Source organism: Rhinatrema bivittatum, chromosome 8, assembly GCF_901001135.1.
Source record: "Rhinatrema bivittatum chromosome 8, aRhiBiv1.1, whole genome shotgun sequence".
Taxonomy (NCBI): Eukaryota; Metazoa; Chordata; class Amphibia; order Gymnophiona; family Rhinatrematidae; genus Rhinatrema; species Rhinatrema bivittatum.
The window spans coordinates 188,555,275-188,583,069 of NC_042622.1; the positions used below are offsets into that span (position 1 = coordinate 188,555,275).

A 27,795-nucleotide genomic window follows, 5' to 3' on the forward strand; every position below is an offset into this window, starting at 1 on the left:
TAATTTGATCTTCACTCAAAGGATTGAGAGGTTTGAGATTTGTGCTCTGCTAGGCACATGCTTCCGGTCCTCTTCTCTACAAAGGGTTCGGGGCCTCTGGAAGCTGGGCTATGGAGTTCAAAACCTGGATCGCTTGCTGTGACCTCTGGAGTCCTCTCCCGGGGGATGCTGGGAGCAGTATGCAGATGAGCCTTCCAGTCCTCTTCTACTGCAAAGGGTGCGGGGCCTCTGGAAACTGGGACTGTAGAGTTTGAAACCTGGATTGTGTTACGCACCCCGTCCACGCACAGGCCTGCTCACCTCCCTGGTTCCACGGCAGGTCCTGTGTCGGCCTCCCTAGTGGCAGCTTCGAGGTCTTCCAGGCCTCGGCGGCGGTCGCCGGGCCTTCCACTACTCATTGGGCCTCACGCTGGAGCTCAGCATCCTCGGTGGCATTGACCACGCCCCTGCATGCACGCGTGTGGACCGCCCTGCCTCTTGTAGGGCCAGGGGCGGGCCCTAGTTCCGCAGCTTGCCCTGATTGATTCCCTGATATAGGGAAGTCCCTGGTTGTACATCCTTGCCTTGGCATGTGGTGCAGTGCCTAAGGTGAAGAGACCTTGATCTGAAGGTCATGGGTTCTAGTCCCACTCTCAGCACTTCCTAGAATTGATTCCTTGTTTGGGGTCCCAGCCCACACATCCATGAATCCAAGAACACTTGTTTCCAAGCTTGTGGATCTAAGCTCCCACTTCAAGAATTCCAAGAACCTCCACCTTGATTTGGAACCAGCACATTTCTGTGAACTCAGAACATCTCTGTCCCGTTCAGTTGCTCGCCCCTGGAGTTCGCTCCTGTTGATCGGTTCTGTCCCTGTCCAGTCTTCCGTGTTCCTGCTGATGGCTTGAGACATGGCCTGGTAGGATGAAGATTGAGCACTGCATCAGGTTAGTGTCTTGCTAGATTGTCGCTGTAGCTGAACCTTGTTCCTGCATCCTAGTTCTCCAGTGTCCTAGACTCCTGTTGTCTACCCAGGTAGTACCCTTGGACTGTCTCTCTGGTACTGACCTTGACCTGCCTGCCTTCTGACCTCAGCCTGTTCCTAGACCTCGTCTGACCACTCCTCAGACTGACCCCCAGATTCTGACTTCTGCCTGCTTGACCACATCTCAAGTTTTGGACTCTGTTCCTAGCCTTGTCATCACCTACCCTGTTCTGGTCCTCCTTGCTCCACCTGACCTCCAGCCTCAAACCTGACCATGCTCCCCTCTTGTCTGTGGGCACGCCTGACTTTCATCTCTCCAGGAGGCCCTGCAAGGCCCTCCTAAGTCCAAGTGGCCCGGGTCCCTACGGGCTCCTCTGGGGGGGGGGGGGGCTTCCAGTGGTGAAGCTCATCCTAGCCTCTGTTTCCTCCAGTGCTCCGCCCCCTGGGGGCAGGTGCTTCCTGGTCCTTGCCAAGAAGCCGTTCTCCACTGCTCCAGGGCAAGGGTCCACCCCTGAGCGCAACAGATTGCTTGCTGTCAAAGCTACAAATCCATGCATAAATAAATAAATGCATTGTGGGATAAAGCTGGGATTGAGGTAGCACATTGCTTATGGCATGATACCAAATGGCACTGGCAACCATTAGAGGCAGATGTACATTTTGAGTTTTAAAACTGATTATTAGTAACCAAGCTCCAAGACGCTAAACAGTTGCAAGTAAATATTTTGGCAGCAGAAGAAAAGCCCAGCCAAAAGGTTTCATATATGGTTATCCTGTTATTTAATCTATTAGTTTTTGAAAATCCAACACTGAAAACAGTTGTGTTTTGTTTTTTTTGGGGGGGGGGGGGGGGGGGGGGCGGGTTTGAAGTGTGTGGGTGAATCAATGCATTTTTTTCTTTCAGGAACTTGATAGCTCTGTGTCTGGCAGCCATCGGCCAAAAGGAGATAAGAATTTAACAGGTGTCAAGAGCCTGAGATGCCTGAGCAGACAGTCAGACAGAGGATATCTTTGCTCAAGAAGGACAGGCCGAGGGAGTACTCTGTCATTGTACGATGCCCTGAAAAACATAGAGGTAAGGGGAAAATGATGCATTTGCTGTTGCATTGCACAGAGCCTGTAGAGGCAGAGTTTTCACAGCCCAGTCTTATTTATTTCAATTTAACTGCTTTTTACTTCAAATCAGTTTTAAAATGGGTTAGACATATGTCTAAAATTAGGAATTTTGGGGGGTTCTGTAGGCGGTGGTGAATCTGATTTTCAGTTCATGTCTGCTCAATTTTCAGGATTAAAAAAAGAAAACTAAAAGTACATTTTTCTTGTTTGTTTCCTGCTTCTTGAAATAGATTTTTCTCAAGGGGGTGCTGTTTGGAAATGGGTTGTGCATACAATGACGGGAGCAAACCGTGCTGGTAAGATTCCGAAGCTCTAGCTATGTTCTCTTTCTCTATGATTATCGCAAGCCATCGAGTCTGTGGTTTATTGATTTAGTGCCATTAGGATAGAGAACACAGCTTGAACTTCACAAATAATTTTCCCCAGCACATTAACAGGCTGATGCAGAAAGGTGCATTCAGTCGAAAGCATTTTTGTGCCTGCATTTGAATTCTAAATTTGAATAGAGTGCAAAACTTACTACCAAGGAATTTTGCACCCAGAAATTGTGCGTTCCTAAACTGGAGTACTGCTTAGTACCCTCGCATTGAAATGCCATGCAAATGAAGGCATTAAGCAGTACTCCCCAATGCAGAGAGACTGTCTGGCCACTGCACCTTTTTTAGCACTGGAAACTTAACTTCTGGGTCAGGGCTGGTATAAAGTTTCCAGCACTATGAAAAAACTAGTATAACAGTTTTTCAAAGTTAAAGAAAAAAAAAAAAGAAACTCTCCAGGTAAGTACCAGCAGCCACTGCCACTTAACCGGATAAACAGATTTATCGCCTATCTAGCAGTGAGAAGCAGCTGCCAGATAGCCGCATAAGCCAGTACTTATCTGACTATCTGGTGCGGTTTACTGCTATTTAGCCGTATAAAGTGCTTATCCAGCTAAGTAGCAGTGACTCATGCCAGGTAGCCAGATATATACTGACTTATGCTGCTGTCTGGCAGCAGACTCCTGCTGACGGACTGATAAATTAGTATTATCAGTCTAAGTGGTGGCAGAGGGAGCCTGTCAAGGGTGCCTCTTCCCTTCCTCAGTTAAATTGTGTGTTCTGCCTGTTTTTAAATTTCTCAATGCATTAGCATAGCACTAGCTTACCACATCCGGAGTTTAAAAAAATAGTGTGGGTGCTAAAAATGTGTGCTGAAAACCAATGCACGTTTAGCCTGTAAGAGGATAATCTTTTCCAAAGTCTATTTCTGCGAGTTAAAAGTGTTTTATCCTTAAAAAAAAGGCTGTTTATAAAAAAAAATTGCCTGCCAGATATGCAGGTAAACTTTACATGTGTTAGTCCTGTTGGCCTGCAAGTTTACCCAGGCTGAGCAGAGGTGAGAGGAGGAGGAGGAGGATAGATGGGAAGGGCTTTGTGCTCACATGCATATATTTTTTTTAATTTTGAGTATGCACGTGCGTTTTCACCTGTAATTGTGTGCAGGGTAGATTTGCCGGGACAATATTCAAAGTGGGCATAGGTGCATTAAGTCCATTTTTCAAAACTGGTGTAACTTGTGCACAATGCTACACAATTATCTCCCCCTCCCCCGCCCCTCCCCCCAGAAGGCAATTTCCAAACCGCATGTATTTTCTAGAGGGAAATCTCTGCCTTCTGAAAATCACCCATGAAAAAACAGCCACACAAATCTACACCTGCTTCCTGCGCAGGTGTTTTTTCTGACTAAAAAATTTGCACGCACCTTTTTTGTTTGACCTGCAGAAATGACTGTGAGGATTTAGTTTTGTCTGCATATGCATAAAAAGATCAAACAAGCAGAACAAATATGGCCTTGGGGCCATCGGGAAAGGCAGTCCCAAGGACATTTTTTTGTGAATGAGATGATTTTAAAATAAGAGCTTTTTGCCTCTTTGCTTTTTTTTTCCTGCAAGTTCATTTCTCCCTAATTACTGTCTTTTAAATGCATAAAAAGGGTAATGTTTAAAAGTAATTTCTGTGATTAAATGATGCTTTATCTGGCAAAACTGTTTTTATTTTTATTTTTTTAAAGCTGCCTGCTCTGCTGGCAGATAAAAGTGCATGCATAGGGCCTCTGCAGTGTGACGGGGCATGCTAGTGGACGGGGATAGGCGGGTTTTGGAATTACACACATATTTCTTTTTGTTTTCAACAGTATGCCTGTAATTTTTCTTAGCAGCTCTACCCTTACAAGTTAGCAGATGCAAATACTTGCACGTAGTTTTCCTGGGATAATTCTCAAAGGGAACGTACACATGCACTTTGCCTTTTGAAAGTGTAAAGGCTGCGGTAAACAATACCCTTGGATTTTTGCAAAAAAAAAATCTATTTCACTTAAAAAAAAAATTATAAAAAGATAATAACAAGAAGTTCTGCTGAGAAGTAAAGGAGTCCATTTCCTGGCATGTGTGCAGTCCCCAGGTATGCATGGATTAATCTCCCCTGCCTTCCCCCCCCCCCCCCCCCCCCGGACTTGATCTGAAAATTTGGTGTGGCCAGGACACTAAACAGAAAAGTTATTAGTAGGGGACAGAAAAGCACACACTCTAAACCTTCGTTCCCTTCAGAAAGTAGTTAGAAATGCTATTTTGCACATTTTATAATTGGCACAATTTTAATTTTCTGGTACACAACTGTTTGCATGGATATTGCCATATTGGATGACTTTCTGATGGAAAACCTTTCAGAGTGGTAAAGACAAGGTGGGGGGAGGAGCCAAGATGGCGGCACGCTAGACGCGGTGGTTCGGAGTGCCTGTGAGTTTCCTTGGGTAAACTTAGGTTTTGCCTCTAACTAATGCCTCCAAAGAGAAAAGGGCGTGTGAGGGTTTTTCCCTCTATACCTTCCACACTTCCCGGGCAAAGAACGATCCCCGAACTTACCGCCATTTATCCTGGAGGGATGGCTAAATTCCCCGCTGACGAAGCGGCGTTGGGAGCGTCGCTGCCGCCTGGGGAAACAACTTTGAGCCCTCCTGACCTGAGGACACCGACCGGTCCAGCTTCATTTTCACCACCACCGACCACGGATCTGAACACAGAACCGGTGAGTCCAGTGAACAGACCAGAGGGAGCGGAAATGGTGTGGAGAGATGTGGGAACATCAGAGGAGCCGGGAAGGTCAGAATTGCCGAACGCTGGGTCCCTAAACCTGCCAGGCCTCGGTGGAGGCGGTGAACGGTCTCAAGTGGAATCTGGAGAAGCCGTAGCCGATGGAGATCTTTTGGGGGCCCAGGGTGGATTTGCAGCAAATAGACCTTGTTAAACCGGGCTCGGTGACTCTAGAATCCCTATGGGAGTTGGTAGCCTCATATGGCCCACGCTTTCAAGGGCTGATGAGGCAGTTAAATTCGATGTCTGAGAAGTTGGATAAAGTATCTCAGGAACACTATGTTAATATTTGTGAAAATACAGCAATAGACCTTGTTAAACCGGGCTCGGTGACTCTAGAATCCCTATGGGAGTTGGTAGCCTCATATGGCCCACGCTTTCAAGGGCTGACGAGGCAGTTAAATTCGATGTCTGAGAAGTTGGATAAAGTATCTCAGGAACACTATGTTAATATTTGTGAAAATACAGCAATAGACCTTGTTAAACCGGGCTCGGTGACTCTAGAATCCCTATGGGAGTTGGTAGCCTCATATGGCCCACGCTTTCAAGGGCTGACGAGGCAGTTAAATTCGATGTCTGAGAAGTTGGATAAAGTATCTCAGGAACACTATGTTAATATTTGTGAAAATACAGGCAAGATTATGGAATTACAAACAACAGTAAAATCGACACAGAATGTTTGTCAAGCTTTAATTCTGGATAAGCAAGTAACCAACAGAAGAGTGGAACTTATTGAAAATAGACTGAGGAGATTGAATTTAAGACTCTTGAATTTCCCAAAAGTAATTGGGGAACAACAACCCCGAGTGACTTTGAGGAGATATATAATAGAAATATTAAGAATACCATCTGATCAGATTCCATCTATAAATAAGGTCTATTTCCTCCCATTCAATAGAAACAGGGAAGGTAATCAGCCACAATTTGATTTAAATAACTTGACGGAGATTTTGGAATCTTCTATAGAAATATATGAGAGAGCGACTTTACTGGTTTCTTTAATTACTGAAACAGATGTTAGCTTGTTTATGAAATTCTATTTTCAACATATGAATGAAAGTTTCATGGGTCAAAAGATCCAAATATTCCCAGACCTATCGAAGGTAACACAGGAGAGGAGGAAGGCCTTTCTCTCTATGAGACAGGAATTAAATACAATAGGGGCTAATTTTCTTCTAAGATACCCTTGTAAAGGGGTTGTTACCTTAAACAGAGATGTATATGTTTTTTATGCCCCGGAACAGCTTAGGGTATTTATTGACTCTAGAAAGAGGGCCTTAATAACCTCCTCTCCTAATATGGAACCGGGTTAAAATCCAATCAGGCTGATGATAAAGTGGTTAAATGTTAGCTAGCATGTTAAGCTATTCATTGAGATATGATTCTTTGTAAATTTTCTTCAATATACTCCCAAGATTTCTGTGTTATTTCTCCCCTCTAGTTTCCTGAAACAGGTTGTGGTCTAAATAATGGATGATGTCTCTGTTAATGATTATGTGATGAGAAAATCATATTACAGAATTTCTGAGCAAAATTTTTTCTTTGTAAATTGAACAAAAAGTAATAAAGAATAAATTAAAAAAAAAAAAAGACAAGGTTTCCGTGCATCCACAAAATATCTTCTTGTGACTTCTTTAAAGAGTAAGGAAATATTTTTTTCTCATGAAGACAACTAGGAAACTCTGCCATCCCACCTTTTCAGTTTCATGAATGGCTGCTTTGTTTCATGTTAAGTGGAAGCGGTGAAAATGTGTTTGATTTTTTTTTTAATTTTTTAAATATTAAAAGCTAATAAAATTGCTAATTAGTTTAGCTCACCAGTGGTATATGGAGGTAATTTTGTAACACTGCGCGTAAGTTAGCCAGCAAATGGTGCATAAGTTAACCCAATTTTCAAAGCTTTCTTACCCGCCTAAGTCCATTTTTGAAAATGATCTCAGCGTAACTACTTGCATGCGATTACACCTGCTGTTTTGCCAGTAGTTGTGCTGAGAGGATTTACATGGGTAATATTTAAAATCAAAAAGTCTGCACCTATACCCCAAACCTGCGCAGACTCCACTCCCTGGATTGCTTCTCCCCTGTGTGTGTGTGTGTGTAAAACTATGGGGCAGATTTTAAAAGCCCTGCATGCATAAATCCAGCTGGATTTACGTGTGCAAGGGACTTGCGCGCCGGCGCGCCTATGTTGCATAGGCCGCCGGTGTGCACAAAGCCCAGGGACGTGCGTAAGTCCTGGGGCTTTGCTTGGGGGGGCGTGTCGGGGTGGCGTGGCAATTGGGGCATTCCGTGGGCGGGGCCGTATGCGTGGTGCCGGCCCGGGGGCGTGGTCGAGGCCTCCGAACCAGCCCCCGGGCCGGGGAATGGTGCGCTGGCAACCCGCCGGCAAGCACAAGTTACACCTGCCTCAGGCAGGCAGAACTTTCTTAACAAAGGTAGGGGGGGATTTAGTTAGGGCTGGAAGGTGGGTTAAGTTGGGGAAGGGAGGGAACGGAGGCAGGCTGCTCGGCTCGGCGCGCGCAGGTTGCACAACTGTGCACCCCCCTGCGCGCGCCAACCCTGGATTTTATAACGTGTGCGGCAGCGCGTGCATGTTATAAAATCGGGTGTAGATTTGTTCACGCTGGGTTGCACGAACAATTTTACGCACGTCTCACTTGCACGATTTTGTAAGGAGGCCATCTATGCGGGTAAAGCGCCAGTTTTACCTGTGGAAGTCCCTTTTGAACATTACCTCCTGTATGTCTTGGGAAAGAAATTATGGTAGAAAGGAGATTATTGTCTCTGATATAACTTTTTGGTTACTCTGAGAAAGGAACCCGGTCGTTCTGTAAAGAGTCTCCTGTTTCATGGAAGTATTTGACGGAGTTGCATGACACGTTTGAAAGAAAATGTACATACAAACTGGTGCTTCCTACAGGCAATACCTATAGGCCGTAAATCCAGTTGTCTCCAGTGTAAATAAGATTGTATAATTGACCCTCTTGACCCTTTATTCATCTCAGCTCGTGCTCAAAACCTAGCCCAAATAAATCTATTGACCCAAGATCTTGAACGCTTTGGATTCAAAATGTTGCGGTGGTTGAATGCCACAGCTGTTGTAAGAACAGTGGCCAAATCATTATTTTGTAAGAGTGTATTACATTTTTAGAGATCACTTGTACCGAAACACATGATTACATAGTAGCACAGCCTGTTTCTCGCCATAGGAACTTGGTACAGTGATGTTGCTGAAAAATGCAGATTCCATAATAGAAGAAGTCGAGCATCACCAAATCATCCTGGCCACCATGCAGAATTATGCTGAGATGGGCTTCTTTCTAGATGAGGTGAAAAAATGGCAAAAGAAGTTACAGATTATAGAGACTGTTGTTTCGCTGTGGCTTCAGGTGCAAGAGAAGTGGACTCGGCTAGAAGAGGTATTCATTCTATTTTTTTTTAATCTCTCTTGTAAATTTTGTGTCAGTGATTCTCTGTCTAGTTTATGGGGAGCCACTCAACCTGTCTCGTTTTCAGGATATCCACAATGAATTTATGGGTCTTTCTTATTCCCTTCCATTTTCCGCACAAACCATGGGGGTCCACATACCATAGGACGTTTAGTGGACAAGTTATCCAGCCAAGGTTAGGCGGATAACGTGACCTGGATATTCAATAGGACGAAGGTCCCACTGAATATTCCTTTTTAAACTTTTTATCTGGCTAACAGTAGCCGGATAACTTTGTACATAGCCGGATGTTCTTAAGGGCGTGCAGCCTATCAATGCGCAGAGGCAGATACCCTGGGGCAGGTTCGCAGAAGGATACTGCCATGATCCGAGCCTCAAGATACCTTCTATTTCAGGTACAAGGGGGTCAAAAGGGGTAGGGTTGGGGGTGGGAAGAGGGCGCCCATACTTGGAAAAAAAAGATTGTTTAAAAAAAAACCAAACAAACCAGGAATCGGGAGCTGGGGGGGGGGGGGGGGGGGGGGGGGGGTGAGAGGGGAGGCAATGAGGCGCGACCCCGTCCATATTGTTTTGGTTATTTGTGATGCTGCCAATGTGAGGAGTGGGGAGGGGGGTGGCAGGCTTGGCCCTTGGAAGTTCAAATTAAAGGAAGGCGGGGGATATGCTTAGGGCCCGCGGGCCCGTGATTTTTTAAAATTTTTTTTTAATGTTACAGCACTACTTAATCGGCTATATTCTTTTGAAAATAGCCAGTTATTTGTAAAGTTATCCGGCCACACACACAGAGCAGGTCTAAAATTATCCGGCTAACATAGCCGGATCTCTCGACCCCTCCCCAGAACACCACTGAAATGCCCCTTTTTTTATACAGCTAAATTATAGCCAGATAACTACCTAACCGGCTATAATTTAGCCAGATAAGTGGCTGAATGTGCCAAGTTTGCCATGTAGATGAATAACTTTTTGAGTTATCCACCTATATGGCTCTTGATTACCTAACCCACAGGCCGATACAGTACAGTGTGCTCCGACGGAGCGCACTGTTAACCTGCCCTTGGACGCATGTTTTCCCTTACCCCTTATTCAGTAAGGGGTAAGGGAAAACGCGCGTCCAACCTGCGGCACCTAATAGCGCCCTCAACATACAAATGCATTTTGAGGGCCCTATTAGGTATGCGCGCGGGATACAGTAAGTAAAATGTGCAGCTAAGCCGCACATTTTACTCAAAGAAATTAGCACCTACCCAAAGGTAGGCGCTAGTTTCTGCCGGCACCAGGAAAGTGCACAGAAAAGCAGTAAAACTGTTTTTCTGTGCCCCCTCCGACTTAGTATCATAGCGATATTAAGTCGGAGGTCCCGAAGGGTGTAAAAAGTAAAAAACATTTAAATTGGGCCGGCGGCTGTCGGGACGAAAACCGGACGCTCAATTTTGCCGGCGTCCGGTTTCCGAGCCCGTGGCTGTCAGCGGTCTCGAGAACCGACGCCGGCAAAATTGAGCGTCGGCTGTCAAACCCGCTGACAGCCGCCGTTCTGGCTCAAAAGGAAGGGACTCGCTAGTGTCCCTAGCGCCTCCTTTTGCCCGTTTCTACCGCACCACCTAATTTACATACTGAATCGCGCGCACCGGCGCGTGGATGGTACGCGCGCTGGGAGAGCGGGCGTTCGTCCGCTCTCCCGCATTTTTACTGAATCGGCCTGCCAGTGTCTTAGTGCTATCATAAGACTGACCTGTGCTATCAATAATATTTTCGAGCATGGACCAATAGCGCAGTGGTTGCGTATTACTCTGCAAGAGACTCGAGCGGGCTTCCAAGACCGTGATTCGGGTTTGGGTGGGGTGGAAGGGGAGAGGGAAGGGATCCTAAGCATCATGCAACAGTGATACACAAAGTTGGGATGGAGCTGAACATGCTCCAGGTTCTGAATGGAGCTGCAGCCTGTAACTCCTTACTGAGACATGTATCTCTGAGATGGGTGAGATTATGGAGAAAAGAAACAAACGAGCCGATGTAGTAAAGTGCGCTCAGGCTGAGCGCACTGTTAGCCCCCGTTTGACCGCACGTTTTTGACGCCCTATTTTTACCCCTTATAGAGTAAGAGGTAATAGCGCATGGAAAACGCGCAGCCAACACCCCCCCCCCCCCCGAAACTAATAGCACCCGCAACATGCAAATGCATGTTGATGGCCCTATTAGTCATTCCCACGTGATACAGAAAGCAAAATGTGCAGTGAAGCCTCACATTTTACTTTCAGAAATTAATGCCTGCCAAAGGCAGGAGTTAATTTCAGCCGGCACCAGGAAAGTGTACAGAAAAGCAGAAAAAACTGCTTTTCTGTACACCCTCCGAGTTAGTATCATAGCGATATTAAGTTGGAGGCCCCAAAAATAAAAAAAAAATTAAAAATTAAAAAAAAAATACATTTAAAATCTGTCCGCGGCCCGCAGGTTGGAAGACGGATGCTCAATTTAGCCAGTGTCCGTTTTCCAAACCCGTGGCTGTCAGCGGGTTTGAGAACCGCCGCCAGTAAAATTGAGCGTCGGCTGTCAAACCCGTTGACAGCCGCCGCTTCTGTCAAAAAGGAGACGCTAGGGACGCGCTAGTGTCCCTAGCGCCTCCTTTTAGCGCAGGCCCTCATTTGCCTATGGGCCGAATCTGAATCTCGTGCTCATGAGAGTGGCCTGGGCGTGCGCCAGGAGAGCGGGCGCTCGCCGGCTCTCCCGCGGGTTTTTCTGTATCGGCCTGAAAGGGAGCAGTAATGGGGGTGGGGAGGAGGAAACTCAGTTGAGCTTGCATCCCAGAGGAGCAGGGGGGAAAAACACATTTTCAAATACATTTCAGTAATGCTCGTAATCTGAGAGACTTTCAGATATTTAAGGGGGGAGTTCAGTCAGTCGGATATCCTTGCTGTCCTGTGCAAGCCTAGATTTGCATTGTCTTTTTCACATGAGTAATCAATAAGATAAAGGATTTATTTATTTATTTTTGTTTTGTTGGACTAATGCATTTGGCATCAGGTGTTTTCCACACTGGGTATTCGCGTGGCTATGCCAAAAGATGCTGTACAGTTTGCTGACGCGCATCACAACTTCTGCCGCTTGATGAAAGCTACAGAGGAAAATCCCAACATCCTGCAGCAATGCATGGCGAGGGGTGAGCAAGGATTTAGTATCTTTTTTTTTTTTTTTTTTAATGTGCATTTCAAGCATTTCTTCTCATGGTTCCCCTTGAATAGAAAGCTGTGGTTTGACTGACAGGATCCCACATGAAAGTACGGATTCTTTTTGATGAATTTCTTATGACACGGGAACAAGGCAGGTCAGGCTAATTAGTTCTCCAGATAGCATGGTAGGTTCATCGTGGTGCATGTCTGAGACAAACCTGTCTGAAAGGCTGCAGAAAATAATCTTTTCCAATCATTAAAGAAACCAGAAGTATGATACACATGGGCTGATCACAAAGCTATTCCTCTAGAGAAGTACATAGTTAAAGTTTGCAATATTATTTAAATAACTTGCAGTCTTCACTTTAATTTTAATTGAGACTTTTATGCATTTCGAATAGTTTGAGGGTAAGGTCTTTCTTTTTAGTACCTCAAAGGAGAATGTAGACAGACAGGTCTGGGGAGCCTGATAGAGTTCATATAGTTAAGGTAGAAATAAGTGTTAACAATGGAGTGGGCTATTCCTACAGCAATGCAAAGCCTTGTCACTGAGAGTCATGCCATATTTTGGAAGAAAAAAAAAGAGATGCTGTTGAGGGAAATTGAAGAAAACTAATGTTACTTTAAATTGTATGCATGAGAACACATTAGCAGGATGGGAGTGGTAATAATACCTTTTTTTTTTTTTTTTAATATGTAATGTTTTCTGTCGAAACAGAATCCCACAGCAAGGATGCTCTTAGAATTCAACACACACATTATGTTAATTTTTTATGTAGGGAGAGAGAAATGTTATTTAACTGCACTTGGAAACTGATTCACAGAAAAATCGTTGTTATTAAATAATAGTGACAGGTACATTATTAATATAGAAGTCAGTTTTGAGCACTGTGGCTAGCTCCAGATTTACACACATAAATTGAAGTGCTCAAAAACACAAATACCCACCCTGACTTTTTTGAGGGTCCAGTAGTCTCCTCCTGCTGCTTTAGGCTTCCAGCACAGTCAGAATGGGGACTAGGATCTAACACAGTGAGCCTCCATTTGCAACTGTCTGAAGATTTTTCCCCTTCTAACTCACTTCAGTCATTGCAGTGATTGAAACTCTGCACTCATGGGGCCCTGAATATTAGGTGTCACCATTTCTTGATGTCTGGGGCTTCTAACAAGTGCTGCCTCTGCAGCATCCCTTCCACCTTGGTCGGCCTGGAGAACGGAAGACCCAACCTCGCAATTGAACCCAGTTTCTCTGCAATTCAGTGCATGCTGCTGCCAACTAGCCAACCCTCCAAAGCTGTTTGCATGGTGCCTAGTAGAGTTTCAGTCAAACATTTTAAAGAGAGGACATGATGTACTTTCTGCCTTAATGCACATGTGTGTGTTTGTTATAGGTTTGCAGGGAATGCTGGATCAGATGAACCAGAAACTGGAGCGATGCCAGCATGCTGTGCAGCGTTATTTGGAGCAGAGACGAATGGCCTTCCCCCGCTTCTTCTTCCTGTCTTTGGAGGACACCCTGAATATTGTTTGCTATGGTAAGACCTTGTTGATCTCCTTTATTTATTTATACCGAATCTGTACACAATCTTAACAGTGTATAATAAAAGTACATTAAATCCAACAAATAAAATAAAATCAATAACATACAAAATCTAAGGGGGTCATTTATCAAAATGTGATAAGGCGTTTTCGCATGCAAAAAGCCCCATATGATATGGTGCGATGCAAATTCAGAAAATAGGAGGAGAGTGGGCTGGGTTAGCCTGTCTGCAAAGAGCTATCACACAGCCATAATGGAGAGAGAGAGAGAGAGAGAGAGAGAGAGAGAGAGAGAGAGAGAGAGAGAGAGAGAGAGAGAGAGAGACTGGCCATAATATCATGGCCCATAGGTAGGTATTTGTATCCCTATGGTAGGCCCACCTAGTAACTCGAGGTGGGGTTTAGGTAAGAGTGTAGGGGGTTAGGGGCCACTTTGACATTCTACGTGACACCTACGAACAGAACAGTGGTCTCATGAAGATTTGATGACCTTTGGAGTGAGGAAACTCACTCCAAGATGAGATTTGGGCAAGGTTCCAACCTTGGCCCTGCCTAGTTTTTGGCCACCTAAATTTAGCTGTCTTGTGAAACTAGGTGCTCAGCCCTGCTCAATTTTCAGATGGGCCAACTTAGCCACCTAACTCTGAATTAGGTGGCTAGACTCATACAGGTGAATTGTCAAAGCAGTTATGCGTGTAAAGGTAACTTACTTTCACAGCAATTTTCTAAAGTCATTTACTCACGTTAAGTGCTATTAACATAGACAAAACCTATTGACAATTCAATGGCATATACTGTAGTAATTTTCAAAAGCCCACTTACACAGGTAAAGTGAATTTACAGGTGTAAAACATAGTTTTAAGGGTGTAAATGCTTTTGAAAATCAGGGCCTTTGAAAATTGATTAGAACTGCCATTAAAAAAATCAGTTTGTGGTTTCTTTTGTTCATAGATGGATGACAAGATTAACTTAGTTGAATAATTTATCATAAATCCTTTTTTTTTTAATGAGGATCACTGATCATGGGAAGCTGTGCCTCATCTCTCCTTTTTATCTGCTGAAATTGGAATCTGGTGTGGCTATTGTTGATTATTTGTAGTAACACAGCCAGTGCTTTGCTCCTTAATAGCCTATGATCCCAGCGTTTTAAATAAGCACTTAATGAAGATATTTGAAAACATGGAAAGCCTTGTGTATGAAGCAAACAGCGAGGACTTGGAGTCTGACTTGAACAGAATCCTGGGCGTCAGAAGTTTTCTGGGTGAAAAGCTTTACCTTCTTCAGGTGAGTAGAGCACCCATGGATTGTTCTGTTGGGTTTAAAGGTCTGTATTCCTGACCTCAGTGTCCGGTACTTTAAAGCAGCACTACTTGCTAGACTGCTTAAAATATCAAGTACTTTTTCCTTGCGTCTGCCACTTTACTTTTTGCTCCTATTCCTCCTGAAGGTTCTTTTCTTTTTTCATCTTAGTATTTTTTATAGTTCTATTTATTTTTTTTTAAATTGAAAGGAATGCACTTTATTATGGCTATTAAAATATGTTATAGGAAAAAAAATTATCCTTCCCAGAATCCCTGTTATCGTTGGTATGACTAGATATATAGTATAACCTTAACATCTCAGCAAAACAAAAAATAATAATTCTACATCACTCTGAAAAGAAGAGATCTTACAATTATCTAAAGCAATGGTTCTTCTGGACTGCATGAGATACAATTGCATACATTATCAAAATGCTTGCAAATAATTCCATGTAAATTCATGGCATATGTCCTGAAAAACCAAACTGGTATGGGAGGAGGAAGAGAGGGAGGATCTGACAACTGGGTTGAGAACTGCTTATCTAAAGAACAGTTTTAGCTATTAGTCATTAGAATGAGTCTAGTATCTGGAGACTAGAGCAGTCCTGGAGGAGCTGAGGCAGACAGGTATATAGGGGAGACATTCAGAGACACAGTAGAGTGATCCCACCTGCAATCTGGCAATCCCTGTACTGCTTTGGAGGCATAAGATCACCTGGAAGAAGAGCATCATTTTGCTGTGGTAGTCGGTGATCATAGTACTATAGTGAATGACAGCAGATAAAGACTAAATGGTCCATCTAATCTGCCCAGAAAGTTGTTTTTTTCTAGGGTAGTAACAACTGCTGCTCTGTGCAGGCCCCACCCAAGCAGAAATATAAAATTTAGAAGGTGAATTTTTAAGAGTTGCGCACGTAAAAATGAGCACGTGCAGACAAATAGTGCAAATTCGTGCAACTATTTTATAAACCTCAAACATACACGTGCAAATAATGGTGGGTGAATAAATTTGCTCGCATAAAAAAGGGGCGGGCTAAGGGTCGGGGTGTTCTGGAGCGGGGCCAACATTTATGCATATAAAGTGCTACGTTATTAGAGCCTGTGAAAGTGATGCGCTTAGGCATACAGCTGTTGCCCAGCATATTTACACCTGCTAACTGTCAGGTGTAAGTCAAAATAAAATTCTTTATAGACAAATACTGATGGGTGAGGGGTCAAGATAAGCTGGGGGGGGGTGCAGGCTGAAGAACCTGGGGGTCTTGATGACTGGACAAATTGGTGGACTAATTGGTAAAACAGGTAATTTGTTTCACATGTGCATGTTATAAAATGTGGAGAAGCCAAAATGTCCTAAGGAAAAAGAGTTACATTTTCTTGTGTAAATGATTAAAATTAGGGGCACAAATACGCGTGCATAGCATCTGCATACCAGATGTCCACCACTTATCTGGATACATTTTGATTTATCTGGCTAAGTGGCGGCAAAGCCTTCAAAAGCTAGTTATCCATTTGTCTTACTTATTTGGCTAAGTAGCACTTTTCTTTTGCTTATTCGGCTTAATTTACTTAGCCGAATAAGTCTCAAGCAGAACTACTTAGTCAGATAAGTTACTATTTAACTGGATAAGTTAAAACTTATGCCACTGTGTTTAAAATACATCCTGCCTACTTTTTGATATGGAACATATTGTTGGGTAGATTTACACATTTTATATAGTGTGCACGCATTTGCACACACAACATAAAGTACATGTGCACGCGCATCCATATAGCTTCATATATAGGCATGCTTGTGGTTGTTTAAAGTTACCCTCCCTGTGTAATGGAGAAATTATTTACCTGATATTTTCGTTTTTCTTAGTGTAGACAGATGGTCTCAGGACCAGTGGGTATTGTGCTCTTCTGCTAGCAGATGGGAGACGAGTCAGATTTCAAACTGACGTCACTCTAGATATACCCCTGCAGTAACCTCAGCTCTTCAGTATTCTCTTCGAAAAGCCATTGTGGATATATTTTTGCTTAAATAACTTGATTATGCTTGATTAAAACTTGAACTGGTTCAACTAATTTCCAAACTGGAGATTGCCAGTTCACTCAACCAATTAACGCCGACACTGGACAAATTGTGGGTGTCGAACTAGGGGCAGGCTGCGGCTTACCCGTATTTCTCACAGGACAAGCAGGATGGTAGTCCTCACATATGGGTGACATCACAGGATGGAGCCCAATCACGGAACACTTTTGTCAAAGTTTCTAGAACTTTGACTGGCACCTACTGGGCATGCCCAGTATGGCACTAAACCTGCAGCCAGCAGGGGTCTCCCTTCAGTCTTCTTTTTTCCGTGCAGCAGTAGCGTTAAGTAGGGTTAAGGAGCTTTTAGAGATTCCTGACAGGAATTTTCCTTATGGAATTACTGCAAACTTTCATACCCCACAGGGGTCCCCCTCTGGAATTTTTGCTTCCGCGGTACTCCGGTAAGTTTTTTTTACCCGATTCCCGTCGAGTTTGGCCCTCTTGGCCTACTGGCCGTCGACCGCACTGCAGCTCAATTTTTCAAAGGCCATGGCGTCGGGGTTCCATCAGTGCCCTGACTGCGCTCGCACCATGTCCATAACAGACCCCCATAAAGTCTGTGTAATGTGCTTCGGGTGTGAGCATGATGTCCTGACTTGCACCAAATTTGCCTTAATGACACCAAAAGGTCGCAAAGCCAGAATGGAGAAAAAGGAACTTCTCTTACGTTCTCAAACTCTGACGCCGTCTATTGCTTCGACGTCATCGGAACCGACGCCGTCCACCTCTCGCCAGCATCGGGCACCAGCTGGTGTCCGTCTGGCGTCGATGACCCCCTGGCCATTGACTACCTCTACTCCCCCTCAGGACCGAGGGGATCATAGAGAGAAGCATCGGCATAGACACCGAAAACCTCAGACCATCAATGAAGGGAAATCATCGACCTCGCCATCGTCCGAGCCACCATTGAAGAAACCCCACCCAGAAAAGGCATCAACCCTTTCTGAGACTGGGTCACAGAGGCAACCCGCATCTGGACGGGTATTGGGAGCTGCAACTCCGCCTTTAACACTGGTCTCTCCGGCTACGCCTCTGCCTCCTTCTTTCCTTCCGGAGCCGGGGCTGGTTGCGCCAGGTCTCCATGAAGAGCTGGACCGGATGGTTCAGGAGGCCATCGACAAGGCGATGCAAAGGTTCCAGGTTCCTCCGATGCCGACCCCAGCACCGATTGCAGAACCGATCCCATTCCAGCAGCACTCGCATCGCTGCTTTTGAGAATGGAAGCACTTATAGCCACTTTTCCACCGATGGACCCCAGATTACCAATGGCACCGGTGCCTTCTCCACTTGCTCTGTCATCGGGAGGAGAAACACTGTTCCGTTTTCCTCCCTCGGAAGTACTGCTGATGCCTCAACCATAGATGCCGGTGCGGCCATCAGCGACGCCGATCCGTCCATCGATGCCCTTGATACCTTCATTGGTGCCTCCAGTAGCTCCCTCGATGCCTTCAGAGCTTAAACCAGGAGCTTCTGGAATACCTTCGTCCTGTCCCTCTCAGGTTCCTAGAGGGACAGGTGCTGATCCCTATGACACCTGGACTGACGATTTGTCTCCAGACACCGATGATTTACCATCACCACCCTCTCCTACTGAAAGCAGGAAGCGTTCTCCTCCAGAGGACTTATCCTTCATCAACTTTGTGAAGGAAGTGTCTGAGTTGGTTCCCTTCCAATTACAGACTGAGAAAACGATAGACATCAAATGATGGAGCTGTTACAATTTCTGGATGCTCCCAAAGAAATCACGTCCATCCCTGTCCATCAAGTTCTTTTGGATCTTCTCAAGAAGAATTGGGAACACCCTGGTTCAGTAGCACCAGTCAACCGGAAAGCAGATACCACATACTTGGTCCAGTCAGCTCCAGGGTTCCAAAAACCTCAACTGGATCACCAATCTGTGGTGGTGGAATCTTTCCAAAAGAGGGCACGACGCTCAAAGCCCCATTCTTCCTTCCCTCCAGGCAAGGAGCAGAAATTCCTGGATGCAATTGGTCAGCATGTCTTCCAGGGATTAATGCTTATCTCTCGGTCGCATCTTACCAGCTTTATATGACCCAGTACAACAGGGTCCTATTCAAGCAAATACAGGACTTTGCGGAGTCTCTCCCTCAGCAATTCCAGGAACAGCTGCAAGCCCTAGCTCACAAAGGTTTTGAAGCGGGGAAATATGAAATAAGGTCCTTTTATAACATCTTCAACACCGCTTCCAGGGTTTCTGCAGCTGCTATTTCTGCAAGAAGATGAGCCTGGCTTAAGTCTTCAGACTTGCACCCTGAAGTCCAGGACAGATTGTCCGATCTGCCTTACATCGGAGACAATCAGTTTGAACAGATCCAGCAAACGGTGGCACAACTCAAGGAGCATTATGAGACCCTTCGCCAACTCTCTCTGATGCCTTCTGAATATTCGACCAAACAACCATTTGGGAAGGACTCCAAAAAGTCGTTCTATCGTCCAAAGAAGTTCTATCCACCACCGTCTAGAGCTCGCTCTACGAGGCCTTTCCAAAAGGCCCAGTCCAGACAACCTCGTAAACAAAAGCCACAAGCATCTCCTCAGCCGGGCCCTGCTTCCGGTTTTTGACTCCTGCATAGAGAGCAGCAGCCAGCTTCCACTGCCACAAGTATCAGTGGGAGGTCGATTGTATTATTTCAACAACATATGGCTCACGATTACCTCGGACCATTGGGTCCTAGCCATAATCTCTCAAAGGTATCACCTGAACTTTCTCTCCGACCCACCAGATTCCCCACCTCGGCTGATGGGGGGAACATCAGACCATTCATTACTCCTGGATCAGGAAGTCTCCCTCCTCCTTCAATCCAGAGCAATCAAACCAGTGCCCTACTCCCAACAGGGCCTCGGGTTCTATTCCCAGTACTTTCTAATCCCCAAAACGTCGGGTGGCGTTCGTCCAATTCTGGACCTGCATGCCCTCAACAGGTACCTACAACGAGAAAGGTTTAAGATGGTAACCTTGGGTTCCCTCCTTCCTCTTCTGCAAAGAGAAGACTGGCTCTGTTCTCTAGACCTCCAGGACGCTTACACACATATCGGAATAACTCCGTCTCATTGCAAATTTCTGTGATTCCTGGTAGGCCCACAGCACTATCAATACCGAGTGCTTCCAATTAGCCTGGCATCTGCTCCACGAGTCTTCACCAAGTGCCTCATAGTAGTAGTAGCATTCCTCAGGACTCAAGGTGTCCACGTCTACCCCTATCTCGATGATTGGTTGATCAGGGTCCCACTCAGCAAGCTGCTCTGTTGTCCCTATGTCTTACTTTACACACTCTGATTTTGCTAGGATTTCTCGTCAACTACGCGAAATCCTGCTTAGTCCCATCTCAAACTTTATCATTCATAGGGGCAGACTTGGACACCTTGAAAGCAAAGGCATTTCTGCCTCGACAACGAGCTCTCGCTCTCATTTCTCTCGCACACCAGCTACAGTCTCAACATCGCTCAACTGCACTCCATGTTCTCATTCTGCTAGGACACATGGCGTCCTCGGTACATGTTACCCCAATGGCCCGCTTGGCTATGAGAGTCATGGAGTGGACTCTAAGGTCACAATGGATTCAGTCTGTTCAACCACTATCAACCATTGTCCACATTACCGACCCACTTCATCAGTCTCTAGCTTGGTGGAAAAATCAGATCAATCTCCTCCAAGGCCTGCCCTTCCAGGCCCCAAATCACTTTTACCACCCATGCTTCCAACCTCGGTTGGGGAGCACATGTTGCCAATTTGCAAACCCAAGGAACTTGGTCTGCAGAGGAAGCCAAACACCAAATAAATTTCTTGGAGCTAAGAGCAATCAGATATGCTCTCAGGGTGTTTCGGGATCGCTTGTCCAACCAGTTCATCCTGATACAGCAGGTGGCCATGTGGTACATCAACAAGCAGGTAGGAACGGGCTCCTACCTCCTGTGTCAGGAAGTGGCACAGATATGGGCGGAGGCCTTTTCCCACTCGATGTACCTCAGGGCCACCTACTTGCTGGGAGTGGACAATGTGTTGGCAGACAAGCTGAGTCGCACCATTCAGCTGCAAGAGTGGTCTCTCAATCCCACAGTAGCAAACTCAATATTCCAACGTTGGCATTATCCTCACATAGACCTCTTTGCATCACCTCAAAACTGCAAAGTAGAGAACTTTTACTCTCTCACTCGCAGCCAACACTCACAACTAAGAGACACATTCTCCCTCTCATGGGCCATGGTCTCCTATTTGCATTCCTGCCACTTCCACTTTTCTCAAAGACTCTCGTGAAGCTATGTCAGGACAAGGGAATCATGATCCTGATAGCCCCTCACTGGCCACGCCAAGTGTTTTCCGATTCTTCAGGACCTATCCATTCGCAGACACATTCCCCTGGGGAAGGACCCGCTTCTGATCACCCAGAACGATGGGTGCCTTCGACACCCCAATCTTCAGGCCTTGTCCCTGACTGCCTGGATGTTGAAAGGCTAATTCTTCAGCCACTCAACCTTTCAGAGCCAGTTTCCCATGTCCTGATTGCTTCACGGAAGTCTTCCACGAGAAAATCTTATTTTTACAAATGGAACAGGTTTACGTCATGGTGTTCCTCACTGTCACTTGATCCTTTTACCTGTTCCGCCACGAAGTTTCTAGACTATCTCTGGTACTTACCAGAGTCAGGTCTAAAAACTTCTTCCATCAGGATGCATGTCAGTGTGGTAGCTACCTTCCATAAAGGTGTTGGAAATGTACCCATTTCTGTACAACCCCTTGTGACACGCTTTTTGAAGGGCTTTCTCCACCTCAAACCTCCACTACGCCCTCTGGCCCCTTCTTGGGACCTCAACCTGGTTTTGGGTCGGCTCATGAAACCATCATTTGAGCCTCTCCAATCCTGTGATCTTCGGTATTTTACATGGAAAGTGATTTTTCTTCTAGCAATCACTTCCGCTCGCAGAGTTAGTGAGTTACAGGCCCTAGTTACCTATCCGCCTTACACTAAACTTCTAAATGACCGGGTAGAACTCCGCACTCACCCTAAGTTTTTGCCTAAGGTAGTATCGGAGTTTCACATTAATCAATCCATTATACTACCAACCTTCTTTCCCAGGCCCCATTCTAATCCAGGAGAACAGGCTTGCATACCCTTGACTGTAAACGAGCTCTAGCATTCTATCTAGACCGTACAGCTACCCACAGGAAAAGTACTCAATTGTTTGTTTCTTTCCATTCCACCAAATTGGGACAGCCTGTGGGTAAGCAGACTCTCTCCTCCTGGTTAGCGGACTGCATATCCTTTTGCTATCAGCAAGCAGACATTCCACTTCAAGACCGTGTTAAAGCACACTCTGACAGGGTCATGGCAACTTCAGTAGCGCACCTACGCTCGGTGCTGCTTCTTGATATTTGTAGGGCTGCTACCTGGAGTTCTCTCCATACCTTTACAGTCCATTATTGCTTAGACAAGGCTGGAAGACAAGATTCCATTTTCGACCAGTCTGTCTTGTGCAACCTTTTTGCAACTTGATGTACCAACAAACTTCTGCCTGCCCGTTAGGGTTCAGGATGCCCTCTACCAAATTCCACCCCAGTCCTTGTGCCTATTGCACATCTTGGGTACATTTGGTGCATTTCTCGGACATCCTCAGCTTGGTACTCACCCATATGTGAGGACTACCATCCTGCTTGTCCTGTGAGAAAGCAGAAGTTGCTTACCTGAAACAGGTGTTCTCACAGGACAGCAGGATGGTAGTCCTCACGAAACCCGCCCGCCACCTCGCGGTGTTGGGTTCGTTATGTTTTCTTATTTTATTTTTTTTTGGCGCTTCCTGTAGCTTTAAACAAGACTGAAGGGGGACCCCTGCTGGCTGCAGGTTTAGTGCCATGCTGGGCATGCCCAGTAGGTGCCAGTCAAAGTTCTAGAAACTTTGACAAAAGTGTTCCGTGATTGGGCTCCATCCTGTGATGTCACCCATATGTGAGGACTAACATCCTGCTGTCCTGTGAGAACACCTGTTACAGGTAAGCAACTTCTGCTTTGCTTAGTCTCGAGGTTTGTTATCAGAGGTTCTCTTTTTCTGGGGCAGCTGTGGGCAGGATGCTGAGTCCATCTGTCTACACTAAGGAAAACAAAAATATCAGACAAGTAATTTCTCCATTTCCTAGCGTGTAGCCAGATGGACTCAAGACCAGTGGAATGTACAAAAGCTACTTCCGGACAGGGCGGGAGGGTGCCCGTGTCCCACTCAGTACTGCCCTTGTGAAGGCTGTATCTTCTCGGGCTTGAACATCCAGGTGGTAGAACCTGGAGAAGGTGTATATGGAGGACCACGTTGCCGCCTGACAGATCTCAGCGGGCAACAGTAGCTTGGTTTCTGCCCAAGAAACTGCCTGTGCCCTCATCGAATGAGCCTTAACCTGTAGTGGTAAGGGCTTTCCTGCCTCTATGTAGGTTGCCTTGATTACTTCCTTGATCCAGTGGGCTATGGTCGCCCGCGAGGCCGCTTTTCCTCGTTTCTTCCTGCTGTGAAGAACGAACAAGTGATCCGTTTTCGCACCGGTTCCAATCTTTCCAGGTACCGCACTAGGAGTCTGCCGACATTTAGATGGCGAAGAAGGTGTGAGTCTTCCGAGTCCTTATGTTCATCTGGAGATGATAGTGAGATGGTTTGGTTCAAGTGAAACCGGAAACCACTTTCAGTAGGAAGGAGGGGACAGTGTGCAGCTGTATGGTTCCAGGTGTGAACCTAAGGAACAGTTCCCGACAGGATAGTGCCTGTAGTTCAGAGATGTGATGAGCTGAACATATTGCTACCAGGAATACCGTCTTCAATGTTAAGAAGCGTAGTGGCAGACCGTGTGTTGGTCTGAAGGAAGCCCCAGCTAGGAAGTCTAATACTAGATTGAGATTCCATAGAAGCACTGGCCACTTTAGGGGTGGTCGGAGTTGTTTAACCCCTTTCAGGAAGTGGGACAAATCCGAATGGGTTGATAGCCGGATACCGTCCACTTCAGCTCTGAAGCAGGACAGTGCAGCTGCTTGGATCTTGAGGGAGTTGAGTGACAACACCTTCTTCATACAGTCCTGTAAGAACTCCAGAATCATGGGAATTTTAATTGTCCGCGGGAGTATTCTGCGTTCTTTGCACCAGGCTTCGAATACTCTCCAGATCCGTATGTATGACAGGGATGTGGAGAACTTGCGCTCTCGGACCAGGGTGTCAATCACGGTCTTTGAGTAACCACGCTTCTTCAGGCGAGTCCTCTCAAGGGCCAGACAGTAAGAGAGAATCGAGACGGATCTTTGTGGAGAATCAGACCTTGCCGGAGAAGGTCCGTGTGTGGAGGTAGGCACAGGGGGTTCCCCGCAAGGAGTCTTTGCATGTCTGCGTACTATGGTCGTCTTGGCCAATCCGGGGCCACTAGTAGAACTAATCCCCTGTGATGTTCTATCTTGCGGATGACCTTGCCCAGTAGTGGCCATGGGGGGAAGGAGTACCATAAGTCTTCCTCTGGCCAAGAGTTACAATTGGGCATTGGTCAGGTGTAGTGAACACCACCTGAAGGAGTGACTCCGGATGGAGAGAACCAGGAGTTGCAGGAGAGCCTCTGATACTGGCTGGAGAGGAATCTGGTGCAGGTAGGAGTGTGTAGGGCTGGGTGCTGGCTGGAGCTGAGTACTGTGGAGCTGAGTACTGGCTGGAAGGGTGCCTATGGAGCTGGGAGTTGGCGGGAGGAAGTCTGATGCAGGCTGGAGGAATCTCTGATAGGTGCATGGAGGTAAGGGTGAGCTCGATAATCTGGAGCAGCATGGATGTATGTGTGGAAGTGAGTGCAGGTAAACGTGGTCAGATACTGGAGCCGAGTGCAGGTAAGGATGGACTCAGGATAACGTGGAGGTAAGTGTGAGACTGACTGTAGGTATGTGTGACTGGACTGAGGGAACCCGGGGAGGCAAGACTGACAATGAATAGACAGACTAACCAGACAGCACTAACACTGAACATAAAACACAAAAGCCCGAGGGCAGCAATCAAGGAGGCGTGACACAATGTCCAAAGGCAGGGAAGGTAGGCCACAGAGCCCGAAGGCAGCAGGGTAAGACAGAATGCCAGAAGGCAACACAGAGATACGCAGGAGGCTAGAACAGGGAGCCCAAGCGAGCTCGATGCCAAAGCACTGAGGAATTGGCTGGGGAGGGTTATAAAGGAAGTCCAGAACATAGAGCAGATAGATAGGATGGACTGGGCCAGCCAGGAGAGCATGCTCATGAGGGACCTCTGGTGGTGAGGTGGCTGCACAGCAGCCATAGTCGTAACACCAAGTCTGGAAGAGAGCGTCGATCCCTTGGGAGTGTAGCTCTTGTCTGTGGCTGAAGAACCTGGGGACTTGGGCACTGAGACAGGTGGCCAGTAGATCCATGGCTGGGAGGGCCCAGCGATTTACTATCAGTTGGAAGGCTGTGGTCAACAGCATCCATTCTCCCGAGTCCAGGCTCTCTTTGCTGAGGAAGTCTGCTGAGACGTTGTCTTTTCCTGTGATGTGGGAGGCTGAGATCCCTTGTAGGTTTATCTCCACCCATGCCATGAGAGGGTCTATCTCCAGAGACACCTGCTGGCTCCTGGTTCCTCCCTGGTGGTTGATGTAAGCAACCGTTGTCCGACATTATTCGAATCGCTTTGCCTTGAAGTCTGAGGTTGAATCGCAGAGACATTAGTCTGACTGCTCGAGCTTCCAGACGGTTTATGTTCCAGGAGGCGAATTGAGTAGTTCTGGGACAGTGGGCTCCATCATGACAGTGAGGAGCGCTGGAGTGGTTGCATATGGGCTCTTGGCCACGGGACGACCTCCAGGGTTGATGTCATGAGGCTGAGGACTTGAAGATAGTCCCATACCTTGGGGCATGCATTGGTTATCAATAGTCATAATTGTTCCATCAGTTTCCTTCTCCTCGGGGGAGGGAGGAAGACTTTGTTCTGTTTGGTGTTGAAACGGGCCCCCAGGTACTCTAGAGATTGAGAGGGCTGCAGACTGCTCTTGCCCGTGTTCATGACCCAACCGAGTTCCTGCAGTAGACTCTTGACTCTGCTGGTCATCTGCCGGCTCTCTTCCGAAGACTGCCCTGATCAGCCAGTTGTCCAGGTAAGGGTGTACCAAGATCCTTTCCTTCCTCAGTGTTACCGCCACGACCACTATGATTTTGGTGAAGATTCTGGGGGCAGTTGCTAGGCCGAATGGTAGCACTCTGAACTGGTAATGGTGACCCAGTATCACAAAGCGCAGGAAGCACTGGTAATCCTGATGGACTGGGATGTGAAGGTAGGCTTCAGAGAGGTCCAGGGAGGTTAAGAACTCTCCCAGTTGTACTGCCATTATTACGGAGTGAAGAGTTTCCATGTGGAAGTGTAGTACCCACAGATGATGGTTGATGTTCTTGAGATCCAAGATGGGCCGGAATGATCCTTCCTTCTTGGGAACGATAAAATAGATGGAATAGCGCCCCGTATTTTGTTGGGGTGTGGGAACTGGCGATATTGCCTTCAGGTTGAGTAGTCTTGTTAGGGTGGTTTCTAATGCCAGTCTCTTGGAATGGGAGTGGCAGGGTGACATAAATTTGTCTCGAAGGATGCTGCGGAACGCCAGAGAGTAACCTTCTCGAATGATGTTTAGTACCCATTTGTCCGACATTATCTCGACCCATCTTTGGTAGAAGAGGGCAAGTCGACCCCCTATCTCCTCTTCCTGTGGATGGGTCAGCCCATTCTCATTGTGGAGCACGGCTGGAGCCTGCCCCCGGGCCTGCGCCCCTCTTGGTCTGTCGGTTCCAAAAGGGCTGGGACCTTCCAGAGGGATGAGGTGCCTGGAATTGTGGGTTCCTGTAGGGTCTAAAGCACTGCGAGCCTCTGACCTTGGTTCTTCTGGGGGAGGGACGCTGAGCTCTTTTACTCCTATCTTCTGGTAGCCGAGGCACTGTGGATTCGCCCCATTTGCTGGCTAACTTCTCCAATTCGCTTCCGAACAAGAGAGATCCTTTAAAGGGCATTCTTGTGAGATTCGCTTTAGATGTCGCGTCCGCAGACCAATTCCGTAGCCATAGTTGTCTTCTGGCTGCCACTACCAAGGCAATGCCCCTGACTGAGGTGTGCACCAGGTCTGAGCTTCCATCCGTCAGGAAGGCTGCTGCAGGTCCATCGTCTCACCGGTATTCGTTCCGGAGTTATTTGCCTCTCTCAAGAGGAGCAAGCAGGAACGTGCCATCAGTGCGCAGCAGGAAGCAATCTGCAGTGTCATTGCTGTTGCATCGAAGGCCTGCTTAAGGATGGATTCCAATTGTCTGTCCTGAGTATCCTTCAATGCAGCCCCTCCCTCAGCGGGAATCGTTGTTCGCTTTGAGACTGCACAGACCATAGCGTCCACTTTCGGGAAACGCAGGACTTCCTTGGTCGCTGGTTCTAGAGGGTATAGAGCCTCCAAGGCCTGGCCCCCTTTGCAGCTGGCCTCCGGAGCATCCCACTCCAGGTCAATCAGTTCCTGGATGGCTTCCATCATTGGAAAGTAGCATGAGGCCTTACAAAGGGACACCAAGATGGGGTTCTCCTTTGGTTCCACCATAGGATCCGTGTCTGGAATACCCAGCGTCTTCAGAGTCTGGGAAACAAGGACTGGTAATTCGTCCTTGTGGAAGAAGCAAAGCATGGTTTGGTATGGTTCCATTCCTGGAGGGATTTCTCCTTCTTCCAGGGAGTCACCGTCATCATTTGAGGTGTCTGGGTTCCGGTCAGGAAAGTTCTTGGTTAGGTGAGGCTTGTCTCGAGGCATCCGAGCAGGACAGGGAGGATCTTGTGCTTTCAGCAGAGGTTGAGCCTGAGGCGCGGCTGGGGCTGATTGCGCCTGAACAAAGGCTTGCAGGCCTTGGAAAAATTCCAACCAGGAGAAGGACCCTGAGTCCATGTTAATCCCAGGGGGAGTCGGAGTAGGAGTCTCAGAGGTGTCCTCCTGTGGGGATGCCATCTTGGAGATTCATATATCCGGGGAGCTATCGTCGGTAGTTCCGGAACCATCTCCCGACAGCGAGG

At 46.7% G+C, this 27,795-nt stretch overlaps 1 protein-coding gene across 1 annotated transcript in view; it reads left to right on the forward strand.

Moving 5' to 3' along the window:
* Nucleotides 1–27,795, forward strand: part of LOC115096908 (dynein beta chain, flagellar outer arm-like) — a 630,228-nt gene that overhangs the window by 137,512 nt on the left and 464,921 nt on the right. The window contains 5 exon segments of the mRNA XM_029612190.1: nt 1,869–2,039; nt 8,417–8,626; nt 11,675–11,810; nt 13,212–13,355; nt 14,489–14,643. Coding sequence (XP_029468050.1) covers nt 1,869–2,039; nt 8,417–8,626; nt 11,675–11,810; nt 13,212–13,355; nt 14,489–14,643 — 816 coding nt within the window.